Source organism: Pelodiscus sinensis, chromosome 2 (genome assembly GCF_049634645.1).
Source record: "Pelodiscus sinensis isolate JC-2024 chromosome 2, ASM4963464v1, whole genome shotgun sequence".
NCBI lineage: Eukaryota > Metazoa > Chordata > Testudines > Trionychidae > Pelodiscus > Pelodiscus sinensis.
This window is the reverse complement of record NC_134712.1, coordinates 137,446,632-137,463,279: the sequence shown is the minus strand read 5'-3', so window position 1 is coordinate 137,463,279 and position 16,648 is coordinate 137,446,632. Positions and strand designations below refer to the sequence as shown.

General features: G+C 40.9%; 1 protein-coding gene across 4 annotated transcripts in view; it reads left to right on the top strand.

The window, feature by feature from the left end:
* The window catches only part of MTRR (5-methyltetrahydrofolate-homocysteine methyltransferase reductase), a 70,692-nt gene that overhangs the window by 34,168 nt on the left and 19,876 nt on the right, over positions 1–16,648 (top strand). For all 4 annotated transcript variants that reach the window (XM_075921494.1, XM_075921495.1, XM_006111030.4 and 1 more), the window contains 3 exons: positions 6,263–6,443; positions 11,353–11,395; positions 13,251–13,437. In XM_075921494.1, coding sequence (XP_075777609.1) covers positions 6,263–6,443; positions 11,353–11,395; positions 13,251–13,437 — 411 coding nt within the window. The remainder of the gene's footprint in view (positions 1–6,262; positions 6,444–11,352; positions 11,396–13,250; positions 13,438–16,648) is intronic.

The following is a 16,648-nucleotide window of genomic DNA, read 5'->3' as shown; positions in this document are numbered from 1 at the left end:
TTCTAAAAAAAGATCTTACAGATTTTAAGTCTGGAAGAAACCATTCTAATTTAGTGTGACTGCCCATATAACGCATTCTATGGAACTCTCCCAAAATAATTCCTAGAGCATATTTCTTAGAAGAAAATCAAATCTCGCTTTAAAAATTTTCTAGTGATGGAGAATCCACCATGATTTTTGATAAATTTTTCCAGTGGTTAAATACCTTCACTGTTAGAAAATGTACACCTTATTTCCAGCATGAAGGGGCATATGCGTACCCCCTTGTGACGGGGCGTATGCATACCCCCTTCTCTCTGGTGCCCACTTGAGCCCTCAAATTTTTCTCTATTTAGAGTTTTAGCAGTCCAATGTGCTGGTCCAGCAGTCCGTATAAGTGTTGGTTTACAAGAGTCTGTATATTTACCCCCGCCCTTGGGGGATGGAGTAGGGGGACCCAGACCCGCCCTCTCTCACGTGTCCCAGCCCAGGGCCCTAAGGACAGGCTTTAGCCAGGTTCCTGTCCAGCTGATGGGGCTTCTTGCCGCAACTTGCCAGCCCACGGGCTTATACTGGAGAGCCCTGCCCTGGGCTACTTCCTATCCCGGATACATCTGGAGGGTGTCATAACCCTCCTGGCTGTCTCCTCAACACATGCAGCCTGCTTGTTCTCTCTCTCTCTCTGTCTCTCTCTCTCTCTCAATTACCCACACCTCCCTTCCCTCACCCGCTCTCTTGCCTGTCCTCCCCTTCTGTCCCAACTCCCCTTTTTAAATCTCCCGCCCCACTTCCTCTATTCGCCCTTCTCCGTGACATCACCTCTGCGTGCCTCCCAAGCCCCGCATTCCCCCCATTACGTCATTCCCGGTGCACCCATGGCAGTGCCCCACCCCAGACTAAGGCGCCGTTCAGCTGTACCGCGGCGCGTGAACACACAGCACAAGTGGAGCTCCAGCTTCCACGCTCCCTGTACAGCGCAGAGGTCGGGGCGTCCGGAGTGTGGGGCGATAGTGCCCCATCACATCCAGTTTGAATTTGTCTAACTTCAACTTCCAGGCATTGCATCATGTTACACCTGTGTCTCTGCTAGATTGAAGAGCCCATTATCAAGTATTCATTTCCCATGTGGTTCTTGTAGGCTGTAATCAAGTTATCCTTTAGCCTTTTCTTTGTTAAGCTAAATTGACAGACTCAGGGGCTCAATCTCTGTAAAGTATGTTTTCTAATTCTTTAATCATTCTTGTGGCTCTAGATCCACAAAACTTGTGCAAACTGCCAGGATGCCACATTTTCATGTCAGTTTCTGTTTCCATGATGCTCCTCTTCACATCCAGGCATAAAAGAGAACAGATCCCTACACAAAGGGGAGTTCTCTGAGAAATGTCCCCGTGGTTGCTTCACTTTATGTGAGTCTGTGCCCCTGTGCTTCGAATCAGAGATTTTTAGTTGTGCCTAGTTGGGTGTCACATGCCCTGTTCCAGTCGTGCACCACCTCAGGCAGTTACACAGCTCTGTGCAACCAGCCATCCCTCAGTTCATTCTCTACTATCCTTGGTTTGAGATGGAGCAAGTGGCAGTGCCTCAGAGCTTTATTGGAAGGTTTAGCTTTAACTTTAGAGTACTAATTAATTGGTAACTACTTTAGCTCTTCATCCTTCATTTTATTTTTAAAAGAAAAATCTTATTTAGAATACAAGTTTCAGTTATTAGGTTCCCTCTTAGTGTAGTATAATTACCCACTTTCATGGGAGAATCTCTATTCTAAGGTGCATGACCTGCTCCTCAGGTTTTAAACATTGCCGCAGTTGGCCAGTCATCATCATTGGTTTTTTACTGGCATTCACAGTGTGCATTGCCTTGGCAAAACAATAAACCACAAAAGTACTCCCACTCCCAAAATATGAAGTCCCATACCAGGAAAGCAAGAGACCTACAGCTAAAACTTCTCATAATGGAAAAGTCTCTGTGCCTGGCATCCAAACCTCCTGTCTCTAACAGTGGTATTTTACAGCTCATCGCCCTCTCAGAGGAAGTAGCACTCTTCCAAAAAGGTGACAAAGAAATGGGGTTCAACCTCCCCTTTTCAGGGAACCCACCAAAAAATAGATAATTTTCCTGCACATCAGACCTCATCGGTACTGATCGCACTGAGACTGGGATCATCCGGTACCATTCGAACTGTGCTAGACAAAGACCCCTCAGCATCTGGAAAAGAAAAAGGTACAAAAGGGAAACGTACCATCCCTGCCTTGGTAATGCTGGGGCATGCTCAGACACATGACATCAAGCTGTTCAGCAGCACTGCAGTCTGTAGCTCTGTGACAGGGTGTATCAACCCTGCACTGGAGCTGACGGAGTTACCTTGGCCCAGCTGGCTGAGAGGGCTGACTGCTGAAGGGGAAGGAGGCGCTGCAGGGGAGGAAGAGCAGCCAGACCAAATGGCAGCTGGGCTGAGAGGGGATACAGTAGAAGCTGCGGGACCTGAGCATGAGGACGGAGAGGACTTCTGACAAGAATCCAGTAGGAAGTAGCCCAGGGCAGGGAATTGCTCCCCGAGAGCTCAGTATGTTGCGTCAGGATTCCCTGCTGAGCGAGCAGTGGACCGTGCCACTGCTAACAGGTAACCGGTGCTGGTACTCGGTGGAGGGCCCGGATCCCCCTATTCCCTCCTTTTCCTAAAATATGTAGGCCTAGGCCACTGGGCCATAATGCCCTGAATACAGGGGGTGCACATATTTACTGAAGCCGCTGAGCCGTAATACCCTGAATATAGGGAGCATGTATATTAACTGAGACCGTTGGACCATAATACCCTGAATATAGGGGTTGTGTATATTAACTGAGTCCACTGGGCTGTAATAACCTGAACACAGGGTAAGTTTATATTGTACTGTGAATAGACTCGGGGGCTGTTAGGCTGCTCGATCCAGAAGGGGAGTTGAAGAGGCCTCCAAGGACCAGTTGCCACCCTCACTGGTAGTCAAGAAAGTCTCCCCTTGATAGGCACCACCTGCTGCCTCCACAGTGCATAGCACAGCACTCTGGCACCAGCAACCACAGTAAAAACAGCCAACAATGAGGATTATGATGAAGGGGAAATCTACTCTTCCCAATACTCCTTTTCTGTCTACACAGCTGCGGGACCAAAATATGGGCCCATTCTCGATTGAAGATGACCGCGAATTCATGAAGACCCAGCTATTTAGAATGGTCACTCTAGCAATGATAATTCCAGCACTAGCTGAAGAATACTAATTTTTGGCCCTTTACCTCCAGGATGCATATTTCCACATAACAATACATCTCTGAGACAGGAGGTTTCTCAGTTTAGTTCTGGGAACAGACCATTTTTAGGATGGAATACTGTACTCCCTTTCAACTTACCTACAGCTCCACAGGTATTCTCAAAAGTCCTTGTAGCTCACTTCCACAGACAAGTGTCATAATATTACCCTATCTGGAGGATTGCTTCCTCAAAGCCTCAACTTGAGAAGAGGCAATAGAAACTACCCAAAAGTCCAGTAGTTCTCTTACAGAGCTAGGACTAGAAATATACAAACAAAAATCAACATCCATACCTCTGCAGTTAGCTCCCAGAAAACTTTGTGAATCCTTCCTAAGGTCTTCTGGCCTTCAACAACCCCAAGCAGATCAGTGCTTAATAAATAATAATAAAGCTTTAAAACTTCTTTACTATGTCTCCCTTGGTTACAGTAAGGCCTTATGGTACCCAAAGAAGTAAGCCAATTATAAAAATGTTTAATTTAAAATGATTTCAATTTCAGAATCAATTACAGCCATAACAAGCTAAACTACAGAGCTTATTTATATACTCAATTGCAGACATCATAGCAACATTAAATCAAATGTTAGCACAGGCCGTGAGAATTTCCTCATCTAACGGACATAACAGAAGGGATTCAGGAAGGCAGAATGTATTTGTCCAAAACGTACACCAAGGTAAAACCACTGTTCTGACATAAGTATAATGGAATTAAAAGTGATGTATTTCATGTTATCAAAAATACAGCAGTCTCCTTCATGGTTTTGGGGTTTTCTTGATTGCTGTTAGCAAAAGTTTGCTGTATCAATAAAGATATGGAAGAAACAGAAAAGGTCCATAAATGGGTAGGAAACATAACTGAAGGAATGGAGAGTTTTACATACGAAGAGGAACATAAAAAAGGGACTGGACATTTGAACATTACAGTTACACTAGATTTGAGCTGGATGGAATTTTTGAATTTTGTAATTTAAATGTAATTTCAAAAAGAAAAAAAGTTGATTTTCCCCTTTTTTCAGCTGCTCTGATTATATAGATTAAAATGTATGTAAAATGGGTATATAAATCCTCATGCTTCAAGGCATAAGCTATCTCCTAATGAGGGACAGGAAAAAAACTTTCCCAATGGGTACTGTTTGCTGTCAGAGACTGGACCCTTGATTAGATGAGCCACTGCTCAAACTTGGGAGAGAAGAATGTTGTGTGCTGAATTAGATGTGCCTTGCTTGTTCAGTTGTAGTAGTTTTTACAACAGGATCCACTAGATGTCAGTATTACACAATATTCCTTTTAAGAAAGCCTTTTAATTGACGTAACCTTTCAAAACTGCCTTTACACAGTTTTGTAAAATTTGTGTCAGCAATGAGAGAGTAAGTAAAATAATGGTTAGGGAATACCACCCAAGACAATTTTCATAACCCATCTGCTTTAAAGTGCTCAATGCGCAACATGTTTTATATAACTTTGGAGTCAAAGCTGTTACTTTCTGCAGAGATTTAGGGCTAGAATATAATTTGTGCAAATTCAGAGTATTTTTGTGGGGAAGAATACAAGTGTTGATTACACTGAATATTTTGGTTCTCCTGTTTCTTATTTATGTATTGTGTATATTTCAATGTCATTGTGAAAATGTAATACTGCAAATATTTAAACATGATTTTCACTGTCTTGGAATATACAATTTATTTTTCTATAGGAGAAGTTCATATTACTGTATGTGGACATAGGAGAACAGAGTAGAATACTAAAATTACATTTATTCTGTTCAGTATACTGTACTCAATATTGCACATACCGTATAGACTCGAGTATAAGCCGAGTTTTTCAGCACATTTTTTGTGCTGAAAAATGCCCCCCTCGGCTTATACTCGAGTCAGCCTCCTGCTCGCGGGCGGGCTCAGCGCGTCTCTGCCGCCGGCCGGGTCTAGCCGCGTGAGCCCGGAGCTCCGGCCCTGGTAACCGAGGCGCTCGGGGCAGGGGGCGCTGCCGGGAGCGGGCTGGGCTCCGTGTGTCGGGGGCCGTCGCTGCGCGGGGAGCTCGGAGCCTCTGCCGGCCGCTTGGGTTGCGGGTGCGCCCGCAGGTGCTGCTCGGAGCCAGCGGCCTCGCCCCGGGGCCACCGGCAGGGAGGCTCGGGGAGCAGTCGAGAGGGGCTCTGGCCTGGGAAAGGTCCGGGCGGGGGCGGGGGCTGAGCTGGTTGGGCCGAGTGTCCGAGCGTCTGTTCCCGTGTGTGACTGGTGCTGGCGCTGGGCGCTTTCTTGCAGGCGGCCCTTCAGGGGCTCATTGGATTGGCGGGAGGACTTTGAGCGGGAGTTACGGTATTTTTGATACCATATTGTTTTTGTTGACCCCTTTTTCCACTTACAGAGCTAGGTTATTGTTTTTCTTTGAAATAAATATTCATGTAATTTTATTGGTATCTATCTTCATTTTTTACATTTACCAGTAGCTGCCTCATTTCCTACCCTAGGCTTATACTCGAGTCAATATTTTTTTTCCCTGTTCTTTGTGGTAAAATTAGGTGCCTCGGCTTATATTCGGGTCGGCTTATACTCGAGTATATATGGTAATGCCTCTTAAATTGTTACTTCTATCCCTGTGTTTGTAATTCAGTGTTTCCCTGGAGTTAATATGTATTATGATGCTATTTGCTTACATATAAGCGATTAAGGATCAAATCCACACAAAAAGCCTTTAAGAAATGTTAGGTGTCTCGAGGAGTATATATTATCCTCCACCTCACTACATAAGATTTTGTAACCTGCTACACTGCTCTAGGCATTGGAAGAGGTGGATAAGAAATGGAAAATTTGTCATGGGAGGTGAAAATACATAACACGTAGCAAATTGCATTATTTGTTAACCTACAGGATGTCCCTGCAGGCAATCCAGATTATTCCCAGATAGTTGGGCACATCTCTACATAGGTAATAAATAAAACATGATGAAAATACAAACAATAAAATTCTTCCAAATTAAAACTCTCTTCTCTCCTCCTCCTAGGCATTTTTGCGAGCTCTCATAGAATGCACCAGTGATGCCAGAGAAAAGCGAAGACTTCAGGAGCTTTGCAGCAAACAAGGAGCCTCTGATTACAATAGTTTCATCAGAGATCCTAATATCTGCTTGTTGGATTTACTCCATGCTTTTCCAACATGCAAACCCCCACTTAACCTGCTGATTGGTAAGTAGCTGATTTAAGTTCAGTTGTGTTCGATTTCTGAAAATGCAGCAGAATATACATCTAAAAAACCCAAAACACTTAAGTTATTGCTTCTTTGGGAATATCATTAGCCATGGTTATCAGACTGAAATTATAATCGGAAAGTAAAGATCTGCTCTTCACCCTGTAGTGTTTGGCCTCGATTCTGCCAATGCTGATGGACATGCTGAACGTCATGTGTGTGAGTAGTCCCTTTGACTTTGCCCTGCTCCTGTACATTATTGATAAGCACTGGCATAAGTGTTTCCAGGATCAGGTCTTTATTTGGAAATTAAGTTTGAAAAATACATTTTTAAAAAGGCTAACATTTTCAAGGGCCCATTTTCCAACTCTTGTTTGTTGTTTGTTTGTTTGAGCTTCTCATGTTCTTTTTTGGTACTCTGTGTTCCCCTGTATCCAATATGTCTGTTAAAAACAAACTAAAAATACCTTTTTTTATAAACATAATTTTCTTAAGAAACAATGCAGTAGATATCTTTAAAGAAAACAAAACAACCCTGAAAAGCATTTGTTTTGTACAAGGTAGTGCTGGTTCAAATCCTAACTTTTGCCTTGTATATGCAAATAGATGTTTGCAATTATTTTATGTGAATGAATAATACAGAATGCAACTCTCAGGGTACCTGTGTTAGTCTGTAACTTAAGAAAACTTTTTAGAAAGAGTCATCCTCTAGCACCTTAGAGACTAATAAAAATATAGATAGAATCATGAGCTTTTGTGGGCACAACCCACTTCTTCCGATGAGTTGAAAAAGAGGCACGGAGCAGTAAGGGAAGGAAGAGGGGGATTAAAAACCCCCATCAATTATAGCGTTCGTGCTAAATGAGGCTAATAGAGTGGTCTGTAAGTATCTGGTATTTAGCTTTTGATGTCACTTAGGTGTTGAATATAACTGTTGAACAGTGCTTAGACACAAGACATGAGTATAGGTTGTACCTCCCTTAACTGGGATTCCCTGGCCTGACAATATCTGTGGTCCGGCACAGACCACAGGTGTTCCAAGACCACAGAGCCTAGGAACAGAGTGGTCTGGTGGTGGGGCAGGAATGCCACAGGGGGCACCGGCAACTCAGCCAGGAACCCAGTATATGTGTGTCTGGTGGGGGAGGGGAGGCAACAGGCGGCCAGTGTGGCGCTCCGGCCCTAGTGGCAGGCATGGAGCTCTGCCCCAGCCCCGTTCTGGCTCCAGCGGCCAGGAAGCTCCAGCACTAGCTTCAGTGGCAACCAAGGGAGCTCTGACCCCAGCCACATAGCTCTAGTTCTGGCCCTCCGCTCCAGCCCTTTACTGCGCAGCTCCGGCCCCAGCAGCAGCGCCAGGTGGCTGTGGAGCTCTACACTGGCTGTGGATAAAACACTGCTGTCCACTATATCAAAATACAATGGTCCATACTATGGTTTATGAGTACAGTGAAAGGTGGCACAGAGAGTTTTAAAGAGCACACCTGTGGTATGCAAGACGTCTACCAGCTAACTTTGCTGTCCTGGAAAGGAGATTCACTGGTATGCATGGTAGATAGCATGTCTGACTGTATCCTGTTCCAGATTGATTAGGAAGGTCAGTCTTAAATTATGCCAGGACACTTCCATCCTTAATGCTGATGTATACAAGTGCCACAGAAAAGTGAATGTCACTTGTGGCTGTTGCTTTATCCATATTTTACAAAAGATCCCCTTAAAAAGAGCTGTAATAAAACCCCAATAAAAGGGGTAAAAAAGAAGGGTGATTTCATGGCAGCTGTCTGCTATAGACTACGGAAGAAGGAAGAAGAGGTTCATGAGGCTTTTTTTCAACAACTAACAAAATAATCCAAAGCACAGGAGTTGGTGGTAATGAGGGACTTCAGCTACCCAGACATTTGTTGGGAAAATAACACAGCAGGACTCAGATTATCTGACAAGTTCTTGGAATGTATTGGCAACAGTTTTTTCATTTCAGAAGATGGAAAAAACTACTAGCAGAGAGGCTGTTCTATATTCGATTTTGACAGATCATGAGGAACTGGTTCAGAATTTGAAAATGGAAGGCAGCTTGGGTGAAAGTGGTCGAGTTCATGATTCTAAGGAATGGTAGGAGGGAGGACAGCACAATAAAGACTAAAGATTACAAGAAGCCAGACTTCAGCAAATTCAGGGAGTTGGTAGGTAGGTAAGATCCCATTGGAAAAACAATTTAAGACAGTTGGCATTTTTCAAAGAGATATTATTAAGGGCATGAGAGCAAACTATCCCACTTCATAGAAAAAATAGGAAGTATGGCAAGAGACCGCTTTGGCTTAACTAGGAGATGTTCATTGAATTAAAAATCAAAAAAGTGTCATACAAAAAAGTGGAAAATAGGTCAGATTACAAAGGATGAATATGAACAAATAACCGAAGTATGTAGGGCCAAACTTAGAAAGGCCGAGGCACAAAACGAGATCAGACTCACTAGAGATATAGAGGGTAACAAGGAAATACTCTTATGCATGAGAAGCAAGAGGAAAACCAAGGACAGGGTAAGCCTGTTACTCAATGAGGGGGAAAACAATAACAGAAAATATGGAAATGGTAGAGGTGACTTAATGATTTCTTTGTTTTGGTTTTGACCAAACATAGTGAATGCCAGTGAAAATGATATATGATCAAATGCTAAAATAGGGAAAGACCAAGTTCAAAATTACTTAGACAAATTAGGTGTCTTCAAGTCACTAGGGCCATCTTAAAATACTGAAGGAGTTGACTGAGGAGATATTTGAGGCATTAGTAATTAAAAGACATAGAATTTGAGAGAGATTCCAGAAGACTGGAAAAGGGCAAATATAGCGCCCATCTATAAAAACGGAACTAAGAACAATCCAGAGAATGATAGATCAGTCAGATTAACTTCTGGACCTGGAAAAAATAATAGAGCAAATGATTAAGCAATCCATTTGCTCACATCTAGAAATAATAAGCTAATAAGAAGCAGTCAACATGAATGAGTCAAGAACTAAACCAATCTGGTGGCTCTCTTTGATAGGCCAACAAATCTTGTGGATGCGGGAAAGTGGTAAATAAGATGTATCTTGACTTTAGTAAAACTTTTGGTACTGTATCACATGACTTTCTCATATAAAGCTAACTAGACGGAGTTACTTTAAGGTGGATGCAAAACTGGTGGGCAGAACATTCCGAGAGTAGTTATTGGTAGTTTAGTCATGCTAGAAGGGCATAATGAAGTCAGTCTGGCAGGGATCAGTTCTGCGTCCATTTCTGTTCAGTATCTTCATCAGTGTTTTAGAGAATGGCATAATGGGTATGTCTACACTGCAACACAATATCGAAATAACTAGCACTATTCCAAAATAACTTAGTCGGCATCTACACAGCCGGCAGTTATTTTGAAATAGTGTCAAAATACTGTTAAGCTGGTGGGCTTCTTACTCCAAGTCCTGTAACCCTTATTGTACAAGGAATAATGGAAGTGGAGGAAGAGTGCCCTATTTTGAAATAAGTGCAGTGAATACATTTCTTATTTCAAAATAAGCTATTTTGAAATAAGGTATGAAATTGATGTAGCTCAATTTGCACAGCTTATTTCGAGTTAAGCGCTGCAGTGTAGATGGAGAGTACACTTATAAAGTTTGTAGGAGGAGAGGATCTGGAGAAACGATCTAAAGTAAATAGGATGAAATTCAATTAGGACAAATGCAAAGAATTCCACTAAGGAAGGAACAATCAGTTGCTCACATTTCAAAATGTGAAATGACTGCCTAGGAAGGAGTACTGTGGAAAGAGTTATTTGTGGGTGAGGGTGGAGATCATAATGGATCACAAGTTAAATATTGAGTCAATAATGTGACGTTTCAATAAAAGCAAACATAATTCTGAGATGTATTAGCAGGAGTGCTGTAAGTAAAACACAAGAAGTAATTCTATTAATTAGGAGTCCCAGCTGGAATATTGTGTCTAGTTTTGGGAGCCACATTTCAGGAAAGATGTGGACAAATTGGAGAGGGTCCAGAGAAGAGCAACAAAAATGATTAAAGGTCTAGAAAATATGATCTTCGAGGGAAAATTGAAAGAACTGCATTTGTTTAGTCTGGAAAAGAGAAGATTGAGAGGGGGTCGAAATAGTTTTTAAGTATCTAAAAGGTTGTTACAAGGAGGTGGAAGAAGAATTGTTCTCCTTAGCCTCTGAAGATAGGACAAGAAGCAACGGGCTTAAATTTCAGCAAGGAAGATTTAGTTTGGACATTAGAAAAAACTTCCTAACATCAGGTAGTTAAGCACTGGAATAAATTGCCTGGGGCGGTTGTGGAATATGCATCATTGGAGATTTTTAAGAGCAGGTTTAGATAAACACCTGTCAGGGATGGTCTAGATATAGATAATAATAATAATAAAAACTTAGTCCTGCCATGAATGCAAAGGACTGAACCAGATGACCTCTTAAGGTCCCTTGCAGTCCTATGATTCTATTTAATATGGTAGACTTACACCTCATCCGTTGAGTCACCCTACCTTTGGCATTTTTGCAGATCTCTCCACTATACTGAGAGTAATCAAATTCTTCCTTGTTTTTGTGTTAATGTGTATTAACAGACAGCACCAGTCAGAAATTATATTTCATTGTACACATCTGCTAATCCCATGCAGTTTGTTTTTGGGGAGGAAGATCTAGTGGTCAGAGCAGGAGACTAATGAGTCAAGACTCACTTTTCGGCTTTCCCTGTCAAGTTCTTTGGAATGCTAAAAGTAATCCATCACTACTAATGGAGAAAAATAATACATTTAAAATTGTTATTCCACAGTGTTATTTAGAAAGGCATACAGGAATTTGCTTTTAAAAATATTATTTTTGATTTGCTAGTGATAACCACTATGTTTTTTTATTATTATTCTTTTCAGAACATCTGCCTAAACTACAAGCCAGATCCTATACAGCTGCAAGGTACTGATACATTTAGATTATATCTTGTCTGTAATTCAGGCATAGTTTTTCCTCAGAAAAAGATATCTTGTTAAAGCATTACAGAGAGCAAACTCTAGGTTATATTGCAATTCAGTTTTGCTTAATGGAATTTTGATACTGCAGTCAGTGTGGAAATCAGTTTTACCAAATCCCCAGTGGCTAAAAATGGTTCCAGCACATAGGTACCTACTTTTACAGAAGTCTTTCACAGTGGAGCTGTTTTATTCATTCACCCATTTGTTTGTTTATTAATTACAAATTTTGAGGCAAGACTAAACAAATGAAAATGTCCTTGAGGTATCTGGAATATTTCCAGGGAAAGTGTGCAGTATGCCTTTAGTTACAAAGAGCAAGTAAATAATCTCAGGTCTAGATTGGCGGTGAGGCATCTACCTAGTGGATTAGTGTCTTCCATGATTAATAGGACTGTCTCGCTGGTCAGCTGCCACTCCTTTAGGAAATGCTTCACACGCAGATCGAGAAGACTTGAGTGGAGTGTCTCCTCCTGTTTACTAATGCAGCTGAATCAATCTAGCCAGGCAACTCCCAGACTTTGCCTTTGGGTAGAGATACAGAAGATCATTGCAGCCTGATTTGCTACCCCCAAATCCTGTGAGGCAAAAAGAGGAGAAAGAAGAGATCCATAACAATCCTTTAACAGGGTATTGCAGACTAGTATTGCAGACATGGCAGTCTATGGAAAAGAAGTAGCCTTCCTGAACAGGCCAGGTTGAGTTATCAGAGAGAGACTGCAGGAGGCAAATTTAAGGATGAGGAGATTGCAAGGGGAAGAGTTACAGAGAGGGAGTGAGTGTGAATGGAGGATGGGGAGACTGAGGATGAAACGAAGGAAGGAACTGAAGAAGAGTGATTTAAGAGTGAAGACCTGGAAATAGATTAAGGAAGATGGTGGACACAATACAAATGAGTGGGAAGACAGGAAAGGAATGGAGAAAAGGAAAAGAAAGAGAAAAATATTGAAACATTAAATAAATTTTAGAATAAGGGGAAACAAAAAGATATTGGCATCATATATATAGTAGCCGAATGTCTATGACTCTGTAAGACTGAAATGCTGGCTGTTCCCTCTGGGCAGCGCTGTTGCCTCCCTGGCTGTTCCTTCTGGGTGGCGCTGTTGCCTGAGTCACGTCCTTCGCCTCCCGCCATGGTGCTCAGCTGACTTCTGCACCACTCAGGAGGGCCTCTGTGTGGGAGCAAGTGGCGCAAGTGACTGTTTGGGCTCCGTGGTCCCTCGAATGAGAGGCAGGAGGGGGAGGAGAAGAGAAAGAGAGAGACAGAGAGAGAGGCAGGAGGTGAAAGAGAGCTGAGAGAGGGAGAAGGAGGCAGCAGGAGGAGGAGAGAGAGAGAGACTGGAAGCTCAGGAGAGAAAGACCGACGTGGAGGAGAGACCTGAAAATCCCGTTTTATGATGGACTGATTGGCTAGTTAGATAGAGGAAAAGAAATAGAGTTGAAGAAAAGAAAAATAAAACCTGGGTAGAAAGAAATCTAAGTTTATTTTTTAATTTAATAGTTTAATAACAATGTTCTAATTAAAAACACACCCAAATGTGGTGTCACATATAAATAAAGCAACATTCTTTGAGTGGCTGGTAAAATTTTATCAGTGCTCTCTGACAATGGAACTCTCATGCATGTGAATCTGATAAATTCAGAAGAGATCTATTGGAATTGTCCAGACACTTGCCAGTCCAGCCTTGTAAGACTATCAAGGGATAAACTCTAACTTCAATGAATTTTGGATTAGGCCAAAAATGAAGCTACATTAAGGTGACATGATTTTTCTCATATAGCATTTTGTTTGTTCATTGCAGCTCCCATTTGTTTCAACCAGGAAAACTGCAGTTTGTTTTTAATGTTGTGGAGTTTCCATCCTCCCCATCTCGACTGGTTTCACGAAAAGGCGTTTGCACAGGTTGGCTCACTGAGTTAGTTGCACAAATTCTTCAACCACATAAAAACTCTCTTCACTCAAGGGATGAAGAATCATCAGCTGTAAAGGTACCAAAATAAGGTTTAATTTCTTGTGTTTTTAGAATGATATAATTAGAATATATATTTCTGGAAAAAACAGTTTTGCTTATTTCTTTCATCTGAGGCTAAGATGTTCTGATTGTGGCTATATTTATCCATTTGGGCAATTCCACACTTATTACAAATTCCCTTTGTGATTTCTTTATATCTGCAGTGTAGTATATCTCCAAAGGGATTTTTTCTGATTAAAATCTTTTTGTTAATTTTAGCCATGCATAGGATACCTGGCAAAGTATATATAACCACTGTGTGAGAGTGAACTCATGGAGGAATTCAGACTTATTAATGATAGGTCAAAATCCAAAACCTGGGTTTAAGTTCCCCTCCAAACTCTGGAGAAGTTTGGGAAAAGATCTTCATTTGCAACTTGTACTTCATCTCTAATCTCCCCATTGAAATGTAACGTGCAGTAACCTTAGTGGGAGTTAACATGTTCAAATTAAAAAGGATATTAACACTATGAATTCTCATTTACTGAAATTCTCTACTGGTTTACATAGGTTCAGCTGCATTAACTTTTCTCAGCAAAGAATTTGGCACAAAGAATTTAGTGCATGAGTGTTGTTAGCCCAAGCTTCTGTTGATCAGTTTATTTACTTTTGACACTGAAAAGTGGAGTCTGGTATCAGGATCAGGGTCCATGAACTCCTCCTCCGTACCTATCTCTGTCTTTTATAACCCTTTGAAAGGGCCAGTTGGCTTGCAATCAGAATTTCCCCTAAAACTATTTCTCTCCCTTTCTGAGTCTTCATGCATAGGTAGTTCTATATTTTATCAGCCAGTGGGTAAAGATTGTAACACTGCAGTATTGACAGCATCTTTGCTATTCTCTAACCCTCTTCAATGATTGCACATGATTCGATCCCACCACACAAAGTCTGACTATGAGTATATACATATAGCAATCACGCACCAAAGTACAAACCTGATTATATAGATCAGATGACCTATTTTGCTTTTTAAAAAGAATTTAATTCTTGCTATTTTCTCCTGGAAAGGACTTCCTTTAGAAAAAAATCACATCTTTTATCAGGCACTGAAAAGGTACATTTATTATACTAATTCATAGGAAAAGTCTTTTTTATTTCTTTTGCCTAGTTTTCTTTCCAGCTCTTTCTTGGGCTATGTCACTTTATTCTGGGTGCACTAGGGAGAAGGTGCTCAGTTCCCTTCTCTGTCTTTGCGTTTCAGTCAGAGACAAGATTTCTAATCAGAGGTAGAGAAGCAGATCTGCAATGTATGTGCTGGGAGAGGAAAGCGTAAGAAGTACTCCTACAATGTTCAGTAAAATACTGTACTGTGTTTGGTGAGTTGTAGAAGAGATGTTTGTCTAGCATTGAAAGAGTGAAAAGGTGGGTTTGTGCATCAGTCCGTGGGATAGTTGATTTGGTAAGGTTCCATCTCTTTAAAAGACTAGACTCCTAATCTGGCCCCTAAGAAGGTCACATATGAACTGCAAACATTTTTGTTTTGGTCTGAAAGTGCATAATTATGTAATGGGCAAACTATTGAATATCATGGATTATGTATGAAATTAATTTTACAACTAAAATTGGTAGTAAACAAATGTATATGCAGTCAAAATATATATACATAGATACATGTTCAGTTATTTCTTTTTCTATTTTGATTTAAAGTTAAGTACGATTAGTTGAGTTGTTCCTTTTTGCTTGCACATCTTTTGCTGAATTTGTAAAGTATCAAAGACTCTTATCACTTTAAGGAGCTGGTATGCTGGCTGGATAAAATGAGGTTTCCTTTCCATGCACTTGTAGAAATTGTAGTTTGTAATTTTATCTGCATCTCTGATAAAAGTTTTAATATATTGACTTTGAATCCCTGCATCATCACTGTCTTGCTCCCTTTTAAGTGTTTGGTGAGTTGTTAATTAAGTCAACAACTTTTCTGTACACTTGATTAATGCAGATCTCACTACTTGTAAACCATTGGATTAAATCAGCACGCTTTTTTCCATTTTATGACAAAACTGTATTATAGCTGTTAAATTTCTTAATCTTGCAATGAATGTTTCAGCTCCTTCACACTTTGTAAGGACCTAAAATTGGCCATGCTGGGTCAGCCTAAAGATCCATCTAGCCCAGTAACCTGTCTTCCAACAGAGGTCAATATCAATTGCCCCAGAATGAGGGAACAGAAACAGGTAATCCTCAAGTGATCTCACCTGTCATCTATTTCCAGTCCATTTCCAGCTTCTGGCAGAGGCTAGGGACACCATCACTGCTCATCCTGGCTGATATTCATTGAACTTATCTAGTTCTTTTTTAAGACCTGTTATAGTCTTGATCTCCAAAACATCTAGCATGGAGTTCTACAGATTAAACGTGTGTTCTATGGAAAAATAAGAGTTGTTTTAAATGTGCTGCTGATTCATTTCATTTGGTGACTCCTTAATTCTTGTGTTATAAGAAATAATTAAGTGTTGTGTTTGTAACTTGCATCTCTTGTTCCCTCAAATTCAACTAAACGGTACTGTGCATTATAATCAATAGCAGCATACCAGCTTCTTATCTTGTCTTAACTTGTTTTGGGAGCAGTTTCACAGCAACATTGGAACTCATAGCCTAGACTGTGTCCTATGCAGATTTTCTTTAAAATGGAATTTCTACTCGGATGATGTTTACAAACCCCTTTGAAACTTTGTTAGCTTGTCAGCCTTTGGGAAATCGGTCCTTCAGATCTCATTAGCAAAGGCTACTATGTGAGCATTGCAGGTACTGAGTTAGACAGTAATCCCAAAGCATTTGATTTTAAGCTTTTGACGTAGATGTTTTGTTGGAGATAGATGCACTAATATAGTCAAAATCCACCTACAAGGTATTCAGGAATTATATACTAGCACGTGCAATGGTGTTGTAATAACAGCCTATATTTATCTCGACTGGATTGATCAAGGAATCACTCCCCTATTTTCTGCTTTCTTTCTGAAGAATTCCCATAGCCTTTTGTTGTCCAGTTTTTTTTAAGAGAGATATCTTTGCAAACAGATGTGTGTGTCTGATCAATATGTAGGGAATTATAGTTTTCAGTGGAATTTTGAAACAAAAGAAGTCGTCATATTGTTTCTTCACAAGTAAAACAGTTGCCATACTGCCCTAGATTTCTAAGAGGCATCCATATTTTTATTTGCAATGTATAATATTTTCCACCTAGATTGTAT